Genomic DNA, 19030 nt, shown 5'->3' on the forward strand with positions numbered 1-19030 from the left:
TTAATTACCCAAACCTAAACAAATAAAATCCCTTAATGCTTTAAAATTATAAAACTGTTTCTAAGTTATTAGTGACATCCAAAAACTTATGTGTATCTAAATGTTCTAAGTAAAAAATAAATAATGCAAGATGTAAAATTTTCTATCTCCTGAGTTCATACAAAAATTGCTAAGATGATAATAACAGAAAAAGCTTAATCAATTATTACAATTTAAAATTAAAATAGTAACAGGCTATTCATAACCAACACAGGTTAGAGAAGTACTGTACAATGATATAAAATCATAATTAAAAATACACTTCACATGGTCAAGAAAGTATAGGAAAGTCTAATATTGCCCATTCATTCTATGGGCAATATTAGAAAAAACTCAAAACTTCTGAGATCCAAAAATAATATTTCTTCTTGAAACCAATAACCTCAGTTTAGTAATAAGGAAAAATTTTATGAAATACAGACAATCTATATTTTATAAAATACCTTGACAGTACTCCACACGATTATGAACATTATGAAAAGTAAGAAAAATATGAGAATCTATCACATCCAAGACAATCAAAAAAGACATAAAGACATAGTAATGTTGTAGTGGGCATGGAATCCTAAATAAAAGATGAATACCATGTAAAAACTAATGACATAGAGTATGGATTTTAGTTGGTAATAATTTATCAACCATGTTTTATGACTTGTAACAAAGGTATCATTCTAATGTAAGATGTTAAAAAGAAATACCGGTGAGAAACATGTTAATTTTCTATTATATCTTTAACTTTCTCTCTAAATATAAATTTATTATTTATTATGAAATTAAAGTAGCACAGCGGGTAGGGCATTCGCCTTACAAGCGGCCAACATGGCCGACCCGAGTTCGATTCCTCCGCCCCTCTCGGAGAGCCCGGCAAGCTACCGAGAGTATTCGATATGCCAGACACAGTAACAACAAAGTCTCCAATGGAGACGTTACTGGGCCCGCTCGAGCAAATCGACGATCAATGGGAGGGCCTTTACCTTTACCTTTACCTTATGAAATTAAAGTTATTAAAAAATAAAATATCCTCAAAAGGGCTGGAGAGATAGTACAGAGAATAAGATATCTGTCTTGCATGAAATTAAACTCATTCTCATCACTGGCAAATGTATATTGTCCCCTGAACACCACCTGAAGAGATCCTCAATCAGAGCCAGGAGAAAGTCCTGAGCCAACAACCAGACCCCCTCTGTGAGTTTCAAGAGAAGGGCACTGACACCCGGAATTTGAGCTTTCAGTGGTCTAAGAGCTGTTCCCCTGACCGAACCACAGTGACAGATGGACGAAGGACCGGAAAAACAGGACCCCAGCCTTGTTGGTAGTCAATTTATTTTTCTCTCCCCCCAGCATAGTCTGATCTCTCTCCGTACAACACAATTGTAGGCCCAGTCATCACAGTTCCATCATTCTTGTCTCCTCCTAGTCCTCCTAGTCCTCATCTCGTCTCCTCCTATTACCTCTTACAGCATAGTTATATAGAAATCATGAAGGGTGGGGATTCACATAGGTGGGTTTGAGCATTGTTGTAACAAACAGATGTAAAGCCACTCTTTCAGGGCATGTTCTAAGGGATTAATTCAAGGACAAAAATCTCATCTGAGGGTTCAGCACTCCAGATTACTAGGAGATCCACTCAACGGTGGGATTCCATCTAGGGTGTATTGCTATCTCCTTTCCTCAGCTAGTAATCCATCTAAACAATATAGTAAATTTACTTCTTATGATATTTCTAGTCATTTTGTATGAACACTGTAGCACTGTAGCACTGTCCTCCTGTTGTTCATCGATTCGTTCAAGTGGTTCCAGTAACGTCTTCATTGTGAGATTTGTTACTGTTTTTGGCATATCGCATATGCCACGGGAAACTTGCCAGGCTCTGCCGTGCGGGCGGGATATTCTAGGTAGCTTGTCAGGCACTCTGAAAGGGATGGACGAATCGAATCTGGGTAGGACACATGCAGGGCAAGCCCTACCCGCTGTGCTAGCTCTCCAGTCCATGCCCTCTGCATGAAGTTCTTATACTGAAAGTTAAGTAATATAGGTTTTAAGTAATATTGGTGTGCTTCAAGTGCAAATAAAGGTCAAAGAGAGAGTACAGGAAGTAAGGTTCTTGCTTTGCATGCAGCCAACTGGGTTCAAATCCTCTGAGCATAGCCAGGAGTGATCCCTCAGCACAACCTGGAATAAGCCCTGAGCACTGCTGGTGTGCCACCTCCAAAAAGGGGGGCTTTCATGCAGAGAAACAAAGAATTACAACAAGCTTCTTATCATAAACTACGTGAATCATAAGACATTAAAATTATATCTTAAAAATACTAAACAAATAAAACTATCAACCTGTGGGGCTAGAGAGATAGTATGATGGACAGGGCATTTATCTTGCATGCAGAAGACCTGGGTTTGACCTCTGACATCCCATATTGTCCCCTAATCACCTCTGCTCCCACTCACTTCTCATTTAGCTTAATTTGCTCAAGCTATACTTGTGCTTTATTCCTTGTTTTCTTCAAACACACCTGCAAATCTCCATGTAGATATCAGTCCTCTGAACATTTCCCACACCTAGAATACTAGTTCAGATATCTTCATACTAATTCCTTTATCTTCAAATTTTTACACAAATGTCCCTGTCAATGATGGCTACACAAACTACCTTATTTGAAGTCGTAGTCTCGCTTCTTAATTCCTCTTAACTGCTTTTATTTCATCTATATATGTATCAATTTTTACTGTATCGCAGAAATGTTCTGATTCACTTTTTGTTATTACCTGTCACTTTCTGACAAACTGTGTAATACCATTACCAAGGATCTATCCATTGTTCTTTGCCAAATGCTAAGTGTCTAAAGAAGTTTCTGGCACATAGTGGACATTCAATAAGTATTTTGGAATTGAATTGAAGTAGGAAAGGAATAAGTTTTCAAAATACTCTTGGAGATAATTTGACTCAGTAAACTGACTCAGTAAATTTGACTCAGTAAAATGAAGAATAGCCTCTCTAATCATTTCATCAGAGTCAGTTCCCTTGCGTTATTAGCCCTCATTCTTTTTATCTCTTAGAACTATTTATAATTACATTTTGTCTGTGTAACTTGTTTGCTTACTGTCTACATACTACATAATGAACTCATCCTGGCGAAAAGCATGATTATTTCCCCCAAATCATATTCACATTATCCTGTGGCCCAGTAGTTGGCATGTAGTAGATACACAATAAACATCTGATTAACTCATTTTTCACTCATTCAATAATATATGTCTAGGGGCTGGAGCAATAGCACAGCAGGTAGGGCATTTGTCTTGCACGCGGCTGACCTGAGTTTGATTCCCAGCATCCCATGTGGTCCCCTGAGAGCCGCCAGGAGTAATTCCTGAGTGCAGAGCCAGGAATAACCCTTGTGCATTGCCGGGTGTGACCCAAAAAGCAAAAAATAATAATAATAATAATAATAATAATAATATGTGTCTACTGCGTATAAAACACTATTCTAGTCACTGGGAATATATATGAATAAAACAAACCTTCCTTTCTCCTGAAACTTATATTGTGGGGCAAAAAAACATAAATAAACTAAAATATATAATGTACCACATTTTATATGTCTGTATAGAAAAACAAAGGGTAAGATTTATAGGGGAATAAATTAATAAATCAATTTTTATGAAATTAAGTAAAATCAATAAATTTACACTGGCCCAACTTTGGACATGGAGTTTGCCTTCTCCAACATACGGGATTTAGTTGGGTGAGGGCGAGTAGAATGGTTATATAGCAAACACAGAAAAGTGAAGTAATTTCAGAATATGGATTTAATGTTTCAGTATTCATTGATTAAAATCAAGGATTCAGAATTAAAACAATAAGAACCAGAATTATAAGAAAAAGGGAGAATGGAGCAGGTCTACTTATAATCTCATTTATAGGTCTCAATTAGTGCATTTTATGCACAAATCAGAAGACACACATTTCTTTAATCACTTCTCTTTTATTTGAATGTTCAAGGACATCAGAACTATGAGAATCTTATGAAGAGTAACATTTGCAAATGTTAAACCTGTTTCTGGCATATCGAATACTCTCGGTAGCTTGCCGGGCTCATCCCCAAACAGTCATTGGCTAGAGCTCCTTCAGTGGAATTAAATCCTTTCTGTTTAGAGCTTTGTATGCAAACCTATATCCTTAAGAGATTACAGATGCAATTTAGACACACATTTTAGAAGCTGAATGCTCGAATCATTATTTTAGTACATATTGTCCATTAATCTGCTGTTCAATTGGGAACCCATTTGGTATGTAGCTGCTTGCTAATTAGCAGGATTCTAGTGCTGAGCTGCTTCCTTTAGAATCAATAAAACATCAGGAGGGATTATGGTGATGTGGGATTAGCCCCCATCTAACTAAATAAAATGAGTTGTGTTTCCTTCTTAAACTGTCACATCGAAAGAGCTGATGAGAAGAGCAGTTTTGCCAGCGCTGTAGCAAAGTTGTTGGGGGTGATTTTTGTTTTCTTTTGCTTTGTTTTTAACTTTCAGATTTTGCGATTTTGCCATTTGCCTACCAATTAGCAGAGAGAGACATTAGTGAATGACTGCCAGGGTAAAGCGATTTTGAGAAAGACTTGATTACGATTTCAAATCTCTACTCTGAATCACCCTTATATAAAATGAGTTCAGGTTGTGCTGGATGAAAATCATTATCCCTGTTCTTGGCCACAAACATGTAAGTCAGAATTAGCATTTAATGTTTCTGTGTGACTTTACAATAAATGGTAATTAAGGAGGGCAGAAAGAGAACAGGAGGCAAACTAATACTCTAAAATTATATTGGCAAAATTAAATGCTGCAAACCCAGTTTAAAATATAGACTCACGCCAAATTGTGTTGAGGAAAGGGATGAATAATGTAGCTCTAGGAAGCTTGGTAAATAGAGAGGAGCAATTGACACAGCCACAAGTAGGACTTATCAAACACATCTGGCTCATTATTGAGAGTGCAATTAGGTTGAAAAGGACTGGTTTGGTAATCCCAGGAACAACTAGAGGATTTTAGTCGATAAAAGAAACAGGAGGTGTCTGATTCAGCAATTACTTTTTAGTGGGAATGGGAAAAGAAACAAGCTATTAAGAGATGTGTTATGAGTCTTCCCGTTGGTTGGAAATTAGGAAACAGACCCTATTTTAAAGAGTTTATTAATTTCAGTCTTCTCGTTGAGAATGCCATAATTCATATAGGATAATAGTTTTAATATAATATTAATTATAATCATGATGATATTGCTAATGAAATTAATGTAATTATAGTCAGCATTTATGCAGTGTGTACTTCAAAAATTTTATTTTTCATAAGTAGTTATTTTTGAAAAATCTTTGCAAGTGTCCCCTGAGGTAAGTTCTAAAATTGAGTTGTGTTTCATCAGTGAGATGTGATGGCATAAGATTTGAAAGGTTGAAGGGATAGAAGAGATAATGACAGAGATATTTTGTGTTTATTTTCCACAGTAAAATAAACTACAGTAAAACTCTCTCTGTTTTATTTATTTATTTTTTTATTTTTTATTTGGAGGGAGCACACCCAACCATGCTCAGGGCTCACTTTTCACTGTGCACTTACAGGTAAATCCTAGTGATCTCAAGGTACCATAATGGGGCACCTGGGACCAAAACCAGGTTATTGGCTACTTTCAAGGCAAGCGTCCTACCCACTATACTATCTCTCTGGCCACAGTAGCAGCTACTCTAGATTCTGTCAGAAATCACTTTTTTCCAGCAAGTAACCAAAATGCATTTTGTACTGTTGGATTACCAATTCTTTCTCTTGGGGCAACTGAAACATCAGGCAGAATTTCCTGCAGTTTCCTGGACTCACGACTAAATTTGCTGACACTAAGCAGACACGAAGTTCTACTTTAACAGCCTTTTAAATAATTTTATGGGCACTTTATTCCTTATATCGAAGCTCTTCCTAGTACAAATACCAAAATAGGTTTCCATCTCCTGCATGTCCCCTGTATGGCACAAGTATGAAATTCCCATTTAATATCTCTATCCGTATAAACTTCTACTTGATTGTACATTCTTCCAGAGTGATGATATTGATTACCAATATTATGTTTCTTTTTCTTGCCCAGGTGGCAGAGTTTTGTTGAATTGTTGAGCAAAGCTTCCTCTGATTTATCATCTGATTTGCCTACAGGTGAGTAATTATTTTGTTGCTCGAGAAAAACTCCTGCTTTTTAGCACCAATAGTTTGTTTGTTGTTTGAGTTTCATCTTTTGGTGCCAGAAATGTAAATATCCCAACATGAAAAATATAGAAATAAGGATTGTATTAATGGCAGTTTGTTTGGATCAATTGAATCATAAAAGGTATAATTCCTTGTGTTTTAATATCTTTTGAGGCATTGTCTAGCAATAGTCTTTTAAGAAGAACACAGTACACTTACTCAAGAAGTTAATATTATTTATTAGAATTTTCGTTACAGAATTTCTTACATCTAGAAATCTTACAACTTATTCTGCTTATTGCCCATAAAAACTAAGCTAATGAAAAGTTAGTTTTTAAGAGATATTTATTAAATTATACTGAACTGCACTGTCCTCTCGTTGTTCATCAATTTGCTCGAGCGGACCCAGTAACATGTCCATTGTGAGACTTCTTATTACTGTGTTTGGCATATCGAATATGTCACAGGTAATTGGCCAGGCTTTGCTCTGTGGGCGAAATACTGTCAGTAGCTTGCTGGGCTCTCCAAGAGGGGCAGAGGAATCGAACCTAGCTCGACTGGGCCGGCAGCTTTCAAGGCAAATGCCCTACCACTGTGGTATTGCTCCAGCCCATTAAATTAAATTATACTGTCACTGTCCTGTCACTGTCCTCCCAATATTCATCGATTTGCTAGAGCGGGCCCAGTAACATCTCCATTGGAGACTTTGTTGTTACTGTGTTTGGCATATCGAATACATCACAGGTAGCAGGCCAGGCTCTGCCATGCAGGTGAGATACTCTCGGTAGCTTACCAGGCTCTGCGAGAGGGGTGAGTAATCGAACTCGGGTTGGCCATGTTGGCTGCCTGTAAGACAAACGCCCTACCGCTGTGCTATCGCTCCAAATGGCTGGAGCCCAAATGGCTGAAGCGATAGCACAGCGGTTAGGGTTTTTGCCTTGCACATGGCCGACCCGGGTTCGATTCCCAGCATCCCATAATGTCCCCCAAGCACTGCCAGGAGTCCCAGGAGTAACTCCTGTGCGTTGCTGGTGTGACCCAAAGAGAAAAAAAAAAAGAATTACACTAGATTAGTAAAACAATACAGCTATAAAATAAGACAGTTTGGATGATATAGAAGATTAATAAGATGTTCAACTAAGTGAAATTATAAATAGTAGCACTGTAGCACTGTCCTCCCATTGTTCATCGATTTGCTTGAGTGAGCTCCAGTATGGGCCAGAGCGATAGCATAGTGGGTAGGGCGTTTGCCTTGCAAACGGCCAACCTGGGTTCGATTCCTCCGCCCCTCTCGGAGAGCTGGGAAATTATAAATACAATTGAAAGTATTTCAGCTAAAATTAACACAAAATGATGTATGGTCCCCAACTTGGGATCAGTAAGTGATAGAAGTGATCTATGTGACAAAGATCAAGAAACAGTAAGTTTAAGGCAAAGATGTGGTCATAAAGGAACTCTCATTTACTGTTGTGTGGCTGTTGCATAATTAAACCTCTCTGGAAAACAGTTTGGAGATCACTCAAAACATTCATTTTGATCCGACAATTCCACTCCTGGGAATCCACTACCAAGAACACAAAAACATTCATCCAAAATGATGTAAGTTCACTTATGTTAAATGCAGCGCTATTATTTGCAATAGTCAAGATCTGGAAGCAACCCAGGTACCCAACAAAGGACAAGTGGACAAATAAATTGTGATATATATCACAATTTATGTATATATGTATATGTTTATATAGCATATGTACTTATACCACATATACAAGTATACATATATATACACACAATAAATACTGTGAAAGATCATGAAATTTCAGTTTGCTTCAACTTAAATGAATTTACAAGGTGTCTCATTGAGGGAAATAAGTCAGAAAGGAAAAGATAAATACCAGATTATAGCTCTAATAAACAAAGAAAGAGATTAGACAACTTCCACTGGAAAGAAGTCTTGAAATATAATCAACAGAACTGGGACTGAGGGGTGAAGGGAAGTGGGGAAAGGGATCATGGAATAATGCTGGAGGTATCTTGAAACACTAGTGGAGGAATTACTATTGTTTGTGCTCTGTGACTATAAAATAATGACTTTCACATGATTATAAACTAGGATATCTCAATAAAATTTCAATACAAAATAATAACAAAGAGAAAGAAGTGGACACAAAAAGCAAAGCACGGGACTACTACTAATGAAGGAAATTAGGAGGGGATGATGGTCACCTTAGAGGTAACTCACTGTATCACTGTCATCACTGTCATCCCATTGTTTATAGATTTACTCGAGCAGGTGCCAGTAACATCTCCATTAGTCCCAGCCCTGAGATTTGAGTAGCCTCTCCTTACTCATCTTTCCTCTTTACTCATTCTTACAGTTTAGAATTATAAACTGTAAAAGAGAACACGGATAAAAGAGGGCCAAAATGCTCACAAAATTCATATATTTCATTTACCTACATATTCTTTCAATCTTTGCCCATATTCCCTAATTCTTGAGAATACCTAATTCTCAAGATAAGACAAAAAACAAAAAAGAAATCTGCTTGGCCTCCTTTTTGTCAAGGAAAAAATATGTATTCATAATCACTTCTTATTGAAATGACTTACAGTGAAGGAGTAGAAAAGTCATCTTAGTTGATTTAGAAAAGAGCTTCTCAAAGTTTCTCCCTTCTAAAAGTTTTTCCCTCTGAGAAAATTTTAAGTAATCTTTGGCATATAAAATAGTTATACTGCACTGCACTGTAGCACTGCCCTTTCGTTGTTCATTGATTTGCTCGAGTGGGCAACAGTAAGGTCTCCATTGTGAGACTTCTTGTTACTGTTTTTGGCATATCGAATACGCCATGGGGAGCTTGCCAGGCTCTGCCATGCGTGTGGGATACTCTTGGTAGCTTGCCAGGCTCTCTGAGAGGGACAGAGGAATCATCAAAGCATATGCTGATAATAAACCATAAACTTATCTTAAAACAAAATTTTCACAGCACCCATATTCAGTTATGTGACCTCATGTGGAGTTACAACCAAGAGTTTAAGAAGCTAGAGTTCAGACAATAAAGATATTTTGGTTTATGTAACTTAAGAAATCTGACAGAAGAAAGGTATAAATCTTGTCATTAATCTGATTTTTTTTCTCTCTGATCTGTTTTGCCTGGTGTTAGTATCATGTTCAGGTTCTACATGGTGGTCCCTAGTTGCTCTGAGAACTCCTTTTACAATAGCAGATTAAGTCTAGAAGCTATGGTCATCACATCGTCTCAGTATTCCCTTTTGATAGGGCCTGCCAAGAAAGCATAAGATTTACTAGCCAAGAGAGTGCAGAAGTTTCTCCTCTTGTCTCGGAGGCCCAGATTGAGTTTTCTGTCCCTCATTGAACCAAGACTGTGATTGAGATACATCACAGTCTTTAGGCAGTAAATAATCTCAGAGGCGGGACTCTAGATTGTCAGTCCTACCATACCATAGCACGGGGATGGGGATAGAACTAGTCCTCACAAAGAAAAGAAGTTGTTATCACTAGAAATCTATAATAGCAGTAATCACCGGAGAGGGAATGAGTGTGGGAATCCTATGGGAAAAAGACTGTCTCCGGTCATGAAGCATTATCCATGAAGCATTTCTACTCTGTGAACACTTAACCCACTTCTTCCTTTTCATCATGCATCAGTAAGGCTCTCATTTCTTGCTTGAATGGACCCAACACAGCTCTCCACGGCCTTTGTCCTTGAGATCTTTTGCTTGAAATGCTCTTTCCTCTAGATATTTATTTGAAGACTTTCTCCTTTGTTTATTAACTCAGGACTCACTTTTCGGAGTGTTTTGATAATTCGTTGACTTAAATAGCAACTGTCATTGCTTTCTGCCCTATAATTGATTTTCAGGGATAGCACTATCTCTTATTACTATTTGGCTTTATTTTATGCATTTATTTGATTGCCTTTGCATTGGAATATCCATTTTTATGAGAAGATTCTGATTTCTTCATTGTTTATCAGAGTGCCCAAAACAGAACTTAGCGATCAAGTGTTTGTGGAATGAATAAAAGAGATAGAATGTCAGCACTAATCCCATCTCTTTTCTCTTAGCAGTTAACTGAACATTTTCATTGCCTCAGTTTCCTCATAGAAAAAAATGCAGATAATTTCTACTTCAAGGGATTGTTGTGTAGATTATGGTTTTTTAAAAGTGTGAAAGATGTCTGATATATATATATCTTTCACACATGCATGTGTGTGTATGCATGTGCACATTTCTGTGCTTGTGTATGTGTGTTTGACAAATATTAGCTTCCTCACAAAAGCTTCATTTATTAGGTCCAAAGAAACCAATCACTTATTTAAATTTCTTGTCCTAGATTCCTTTGAGAAGCCTCAGTACTTCTAAAGAATTTCCTAAGGAATTCTGAGCTGGAGTCTCATCCCTAGAGCTTCTGATTTAATGGGTCTGCTGTGACATCTAAGAGTGGGGAATGTTTAAGACTCCCACCTGGTGGGAGCTTTAACCCACCGTGCTGAATGGCCACCACTTCAAGTCATTAGTGGGGGTAGGGGAAGACTGGCTGGCGTTGTAACTATAAGAGTCCACTGGAAAACGTGTAAAATCTGGCCTTCCAACACCTGGAAATCTCAGGGACCGGGCTTGGCTTGTTTCTGCCAATACAAATCCTGAACTGGCAGACTAGACAGATGGTTATTATTTATCCTTCCTGCTGTGTTAGAAAGAAAAAAAAAATGCTCTGCCTGGGGTTTTTCGAACAGTTTTTGCATGGTTGCATGGGCAAGCCATTACTTTTTATATTCTTCCAGGTATTAGAAAAGAGAAAGGGATGCCTTAAAGAATCCAAGAGAATTGGTATTCTTTTCTCCTAATTGAACTTGTAGAAGTACAGACAGCAAGGACAGACAGACCTGAGAAGCATTCAAGTTCTAGATCTCATCCTAACGCAGATCTTGCTTGTGAAAATGCTGCCCACAGAACTGCAGTGAATTCAGGCTAGCATCTCTTCTCTGGGGGAACCGAATTTGCTTCCAATCATATAACAAGAATAGCATTGTAGCACTGTCCTCCCATCGTTCATCGATTTGCTCGAGCGGACCCAGTAACGTCTCCATCGTGAAACTTGTTGTCACTGTGTTTGGCATATCAAATACGTCACGGGTAGCTTGCCAGGCTTTGCCTGAGGGTGAGATACTCTCCATAGCTTGCGGGACTCTCCAAGAGGGGCAGAGGAATCAAACCTGGGTCGGCCGGGTTGGCCAGGTTGGCAATATGCAAAGCAAATGCCCTACCTGCTGTACTATTGCTCCAGTCCACCAAAAATAACAACAAAAAGAATTATATTTCAGGGGTTGGGTAGATAGCTCAAAGGATAGGAACACAGGCTTTGCATGTGTGCGTCCCAGGTTCAATTCCCAGCACTGCATGTCCAGGTCTCACTCAAAAATAACCCAAACAAACAAATAAGCAAACCAACAACAACAGAAGAATTATATTTCACTGTGAAAGCAGAGTGTTTCTCCTTTAACATAAACACACTTGCATAATTTGTTCCCAAAGAACTGAATATGTTTTAGAACTACTTTGTTCTTTTACGTCTATCAATTTAATTTCAATGTAATTAGATAAGAATAATGCAATTAAAAAATAATGTCTTGAATTATCTTCCCAATTTAATTCTATGTGGGTATATTTTTAAACAGCCACTTTACTACTAATCACTGATATCCTCCTCTTCTCATAGCTGATAAAATTAGGATCCAAAACTTGGCAACTTGTGAAAGGAAGAGAGATTCAGGATCAACATTTAGCTCTGACATCAATGTATGTCTTACTCTCTATGCTGCTTTTAGATTCCCTTTAAAATTCATCCTGATGGTTTGCAGTAATTTGAACTTTTTTTTTACCTGCAGTAAACAGAAAGTTTTTTTTTCACATATGGGGTGAAATAAGCATGGGCCGGTGTTAGTAGGTTATGATGAGTTTCCATGACAACCTAAGTTTATATGGAATGAAACCAGAGCTTCCTGGAAAGGACTGCTAATCTGGCTGCTATTATGATCCTCACTGAGCATCTATTTTATTTTATAGAAGATCTCATCTGAATTTGATTTTGGAAGATAAAGAAATGCAGAGAAGTATTTCTCCAAGGGCAAGAAAAGGGAGTTCCAAGTTAAGGCCCATTGGTCACTCACTAAATCAATAAGTATGAGTGGAATCTTGATTCCAATGCTGAGTGCAGAGGACCAGAGAAGACTATGAACATCACATTGTTTTCCCCATGAAAAAAAAAGACAAAAGATTCATTACATTCATAAATATTAAAAAGAAAAAAAAGGCCTTTACTCTTGGATAAGAATGCATTTATATAAGCATTCATAAGATAGCTTATTATTAATTAATTTTTGAGAGCTTGCTGGGCTGCCAGTATTTATTGGCTTTCTATTTTTTAGTACAATTAATCCTCAAAATTACCTATAAAAGTGATTGTCCCCATATCACAGAAAGGAAAGTTAAACCACAAAGAGAAAGAGCAATCTGTCAGGTCAAGCAAATGAAAGACAATGGAGTGAATACTCAAACCCAAGGCATCTGGCTTCAGACTCTCTACTCTCCACCACTGTGTAATACATTTATCTTCCACCTTCTTTTTAGCACCTACTGATGGAATCTTTTTATCAAAAATAGTAAACTCCAACTCGGAAACATCATGCATTTGTTAATTGTATGTTTGAATCATTCGCTAAATATTGAAATGGGAATCTCCCAGTAATCTGTGCTGTGTGGTCATGTCATTGTGTGAACTTGTAAAATACATCATTAAGTTTCTGTGATTTAAAGAACTTGCTGAATGAATGAAGAGTGAGTCATAAATGAATAATGAATGATACCCAGTTCATTTCTTCTACTCATGAGGGCTTCCGGGTAGCAGAATTCTAAGATGATAGACGTTGTTCCAACTTCTTGCCACCCAGGCTCTCTCACCGCTTAAAGAAGCAAGGGAGTGAGAAGTTAATGGGTTCTCCTTCCTCCCCCCATTCTCTTCGGTGCACACATATGTAGAAAGAGATAAAGCACAGGAAGAGACCACATCCTGCTCTTCAAAGTGGAAAAGTTCCAATTCAAGGCTGGCTGCCTGTGAATTTCACTGCTTATCTGAAATTCTGTGCCCAACCAAACCCTCACAATCCCCTCTGCCACAAAACACTTCATATTATCAAATTAAGTGTTACTTCATCTAAAAAATCTTTACTAATAATTTACCACTCTCACCTCTACCTTGAAAACCAGTTTAAATACTGTCATATTTTTTTCTCAGTGCTCTGTAAGGTAATTTTCAATGAAATAATTACTTGGGGTAATTATTTAGCATCTACTGCCCCTTCCTGAATTCCGTTAAGGAAGAAAGCAAGTCGTGCTGATCCAGGATGCATGAATAGGTTCATGTTCCCTGACACAGTATCTGCCAAGGCGCAGAACGCCAGGGTTTCTTGCGCTTGTGTGTATATCTGTATGAGTTTAAATTTGAAAGACAAAACTAAGTCCTTCATTTTTTTCTTTCTTGTTCAGGAAAAAAAGACAAGGGAACTTCTGCTACTGCTATGCCACCTGAAGAACGTGAAATGTCTCAAAGCAACTCTGAGACTTTGGTCAGTATGCTCTTTAGTAAGGCTTGAGAAAAACTTCACCATTGAAACCAATTCTCCATCTCCATTTTTTTCCTTTTGCTTTTTTGAGTCATGTCTGACAATGCTCAGGGGTTACTCCTGGTTCTGCACTCAAGAATTACTCCTGGCGGTGCTTGGGGGACCATATAGGAGGTTGGGAATCAAACGCGGGTCAGCCTCATGCAAGGCAAATACCCTACCCCCTATACTATCACTCCAGCCCCCCTCCTCCATCCTCAGTTGCCCTACTTTGGAGGATTTTGTTTTTAACTCAATACCTCAGTGTCAGACTGTTTCTGACTTGGATATTGTCCTAAGAGGCAGAACAGCACCACTAGTATTAGTTGGTTCCTGCCCAAGCTGATTTGCATGCAGATACCTGTTCTCATGACAGGTCAATGGGCATGCCACCTATTCCAAGAAATTAGACTTACAGCTTGTTTTGAAACCGCTCCCAGGGTCCAGAGAGATAGAACAAGTTAGTCCGCTAAGCACCGCCAGGGGTCACTACTGAGTACAGAGCCCAAAATAGCTCCTGAGTTTTACTAAGTCCCTGCAAAAAATAAAAAATAAAAAAAAAATAAAAAAGCTTCTCCCAAAGCCTGTGACCAGTCTACCAACTGCCAGCAAAACAAAGTTTAGTTATGAGACTCCTTTTAGCATTTTAAGTCCATTTTCCAAAAATGGAGGGTGACCTTTACTGAAGACATATCATTTTAAAATGGAATAGCTCTTAGATTTAAAAAAAAAAAATCTGGCATACAGTTAAAATTCACTTTAATATTCCCAGAACTTAGCCAGGAGAAGATGCAGACAGAATTGAAAAACAGCCTGAGTTTTTCTGTTGTTGTTGTTTTTTTCAATGCTCGGATTAGTACATAATTCATCTTTAAATGACGGGAGGCCTCCTCATGCACTTCACACTTTGAAATATTTTAGAAAATAGTATCCATTTTGGCAAGCCTCTTGCCATGCAAGAAACAACAGCAAATGCTTTTCTCCTTGAGTGTTAAGTCTGTTGTGAATAAGATTATAAAAAAATATACTTTGCTCTTTTATTTTGCCTCCTGTATGAGAATTTTACTGTATTTCTGGAATAATTGATTTTTTCCCTCTCACATTCCTGTATAGAAGCAGCATTCATTGTCCCACTTTTTAGAAATGAGCATTAAGGTAAAGAATTGGAAAAGCAAATTTTCGGTTGTCCCAGGGAAAATTATTTATTCATTCACTGTTTACCTAGTAAGCATGTCTTACAACCTCCTGTATGTCACACTCTCAGCACACCTGGGGGATACAAAAAGGATGATTGCACAGGCCAAATCTCCAGATCTGTGGTAGAGGCAAGAGACTAGCCTTACTATTAAAATATCTATGGATAAGTGCACAAGAACCACACATTATTTCTTCTCTAGGGGAAGGCATCCCCGAAATAAGATAGACAAGTTGGATCTTGAAGGATGAGTTTGAACCCAGCTATTCAAGCCATAACTGGCAGGAAGGGTTTTACAATAGAAATAATAGCATGTTGTGTAAGTAAGAAAACATGACATACATCCACTTTTATAATTGGAATAATACATGTGTACACACACACACACACACACACACACACACACATACACACACACCACGGTGGAAAGAAGATAATTCAAGAACAAGAACTTAAGTGGTCTTATGTGCCAAACAAGATATTTGAACCTTATCTGGATATGATGGAACCAAAACACTGGAGGTTATGTTAGTCAGTTACTAACTGATTGGCTTATTTACTTATTTACTTGATCATAATTCACATCAGTACAAATTTTCCTTTCCTTCAATGATCAAAGAGACTATTGAAGTCTTACATTAAAACTCTTTCCGGGAAAAAAAATTTAAATCATTTGAAATTGACTTCTCAAATCCAAGGACAGCTTTTGAACTCTCTAAAATAACCTACTAAAATATTTGTAAATGCGCATCTACTTATTATCTAAAACTTTTGACTAATTTCTAATGTGACCCAGAGTTCTAAGAAATAATCAAATCATTGCTCTAAACTTAATGAAAACTTTTAGCTTTTCCTCACATTGAGCTTATTAAAGTAAATTTCTTTTATATTAATCTCTTAAAATTTACTGGTCACCCATGTAAATGTAAATGTTTCAAATAGCCTCAAATTCTATTAGTACAAAACAAAAAAATTCTCCACGCTCCCCAATTGCAATAGTAATATGAAATTATTATTCTTTAGAGCTCTGGAAGTTTCAAAGATCATATGTAAAAAATTTTTGAGACAAAAGTGAAAAATTAGAGAAATTTGGGTGTCTGGAAGTTGAGGAACAAAAGTTAGAGGCATAATTTTGTGATGCATTAAAGCTACCGAGAGTATTCGATATGCCAGACACAGTAACAACAAAGTCTCCAATGGAGACGTTACTGGGCCCGCTCGAGCAAATCGACGATCAACGGGAGGGCCTTTACCTTTACCTTACCACTAACAAAACCAATTCTACCAGTTTGTTAGAAGGATAAAACATTATGCGGTGCTGTGTAAGAACCATAATGTAGCAATGAATTTAAGCCAGGGATTTCAGCAGATTTCAACATTATCAAGACTTCTTTAGCACATTTTCTCTTCTCTTTGGTATTTTCTATCAGCTTTATATTCTCTGTGTATATGCATCAATCAGCCTCTGCATCTTTATCTCTGTCACTATTTCTCTCTTCCTCTCTCTTTCTCTCTGAATCCCCCTTCTCCTTCTCAGACTACCTTTCTCTTATTTCTGATATACAAAGATAAACTAATGGAATTCCAGCTTCTACAGGATCACTCAGAGTGACCTCAACTCATCTGTATTTTTGTCTAAAATTCTTGGGCAGTGTGTTTGTTTATTGGTTCACTTTGACTCAAGATGCCCAGTACTACACTCTTGTGTAGAAAGAAACATTGTTCTTTCTATAGCCAAATGGACCAGAAGGAAGAGAACTTCCTCCTGCAGGAGAAAAAGTGGAGATAGATAGCTTACTTAATGGACTCTCATCATTTCTGACATATGTGGCATGGCAGGAATTATTTGCTGATTTATAAACAAATATCTTTAGTAGTTCAAGAGATGGTACAGGGGTTAAGGTGCATGCCTTGCGTGCAGCCAACCTAGATTCAGTCCCACCACCACATGTCCCCCTGAGCAGCTCAGGGAACAGTCCTGGGGGATCCCGACTACTGCCAGCCTGGCCTGCAGAATCCCCTGCAACACATAATATCCTCAGACCCACGCCATTGGTCAGGAATCAATGGGAGGGAGGTCTCAAAAGATAAATTTTTATTTTGGGCTGGAGCGATAGCACAGCGGGTAGGGCGTTCGCCTTACAAGCGGCCAACATGGCCGACCCGAGTTCGATTCCTCCGCCCCTCTCGGAGAGCCCGGCAAGCTACCGAGAGTATTCGATATGCCAGACACAGTAACAACAAAGTCTCCAATGGAGACGTTACTGGGCCCGCTCGAGCAAATCGACGATCAACGGGAGGGCCTTTACCTTTACTGGACATGGGATAAAGATACTAATATGAGTTATAAATAACCAGTACCCTTTGGTTTCAGTTTTGTCCCCTCCATTCCTCCTCTACGTGATCTTAGTAAATTACTTCCACTCACAAGACTTCAGTATCATTGGTTAAATGAATATAACAGACTCAACCAGAGGTGCTTTGTCTTACCTGGAATCAGCCCCTGAAGTAAAGATGATATCACTATTCTTTTAGTCACTCTTTGTCATGAACTTCACACTCATGATCCAGATGTTTTTCCACCACAAAATTATAACCATTGCCTCAAGCCTACACTCTCTGGATCCTACTAACAAAAAACAGAGTAGAACATCATGGAAAATCTCCAGCAGTTACAAAAACCAGTGACAAATCAGAAATTCAAACTAAACAAAAATCAGGACTTTACCCTTTTCTTAAAGAATAATTCAACATAATAGTTTATATCCAACAAGACTTGGCAGATATGGGTCTATGGCACTAAGCATTTGAAACTCATACTCTCAGCTTTACAAAACCAGAGCTTTAATAAATCTTGCATGTTGTGTGGCCTTGTCCTTTGGCCAATAGACCAGTGAATCTCTGAGTGGTGAATACCTTGCCAGTAAGATGCTTATATTGTTTTTGTAGAAAACGCCAGAAGAGCAACAACAGCTGGAAAACCCTCCTGTTGAGACTTCATTGGCCGTAGATCGCCTGAACTCTTTGAAGATCAGACCAGTTTCCCAACCTCTTGTGAGTCCAGTAATGAAGGCGTCTGAAGAAAGTGAGACTTGGATGGACAGGTTCAGGAAGCTAGAAAATGCCCTCTACCTGTGTGATCTGAGTAACACAGGTAAAGTACAAAGCTTAATACGGGGAGATCTTTTCACTTATGTTCTAATCTGAAAGTTGACACCTCCTTGCAAGCACCTTTTAAGACATTCAATCTGTAAATAAACCATGTGCCTCATTCTGCATTGAGTACAATCATGAGGTGCAAAGAGTATTCATATATGTTCCCCACAATATTTTTTACAGTTTTTTTGTGACTTCAATCTTCCTCCACTCCACCTCCAGTGTCTAACCCACAACACAGTCTTGTAATTCCTAATTTATCTATTATGGGAGTTAGCAGACTGACTTCCAGACACTCTGGAAAGACAAAAGCAAGTTCCTGTTCATCCATGCAGCCTTTTCTCCTTCACGTTCTCTCAGGATGTCCTACACTTCTAAAGAAGAGTTTGTTCTCTGCAGTGCACCTTCCTTGCCCCTATAGTGATGCTTTTCCTAATCTGTGCCCTTCTACTGAACTGTTTGCTCTTCTTCTACTATCCCCACCTCTTTACTTCCAAATCTTGTCCATCTGATTAGTTATGGCCAAAAAAATTTTTGTTTGTAACCATAGTCCTTATTTTCTGAAATTGTCCATGGCTAACCTTATCAAGGCTTTAGCGCTCAAAATCATATTTGACGTACTGCCCTTTTTTCAACTGGGGGGATAATTACTCTTTTGTAGCAGACTATATTTCTTTTTATCCCTAACACTTTGCACACTTCTGCCCAACAACTTTTTCGGAGTCAGTGAGTGAACATTAGTTAC

General features: G+C 38.1%; 1 protein-coding gene across 1 annotated transcript in view; it reads left to right on the top strand.

The window, feature by feature from the left end:
- CUNH1orf87 (chromosome unknown C1orf87 homolog) overlaps nucleotides 1–19030 on the top strand; it is a 71209-nt gene that overhangs the window by 47160 nt on the left and 5019 nt on the right. Inside the window, exons 8-10 of the mRNA XM_056122301.1 lie at nucleotides 6161–6225; nucleotides 13819–13898; nucleotides 18079–18283. Coding sequence (XP_055978276.1) covers nucleotides 6161–6225; nucleotides 13819–13898; nucleotides 18079–18283 — 350 coding nt within the window. The remainder of the gene's footprint in view (nucleotides 1–6160; nucleotides 6226–13818; nucleotides 13899–18078; nucleotides 18284–19030) is intronic.

Source organism: Sorex fumeus, unplaced genomic scaffold (assembly GCF_029834395.1).
Source record: "Sorex fumeus unplaced genomic scaffold, SorFum_2.1 ptg000045l, whole genome shotgun sequence".
Classification (NCBI taxonomy): domain Eukaryota; kingdom Metazoa; phylum Chordata; class Mammalia; order Eulipotyphla; family Soricidae; genus Sorex; species Sorex fumeus.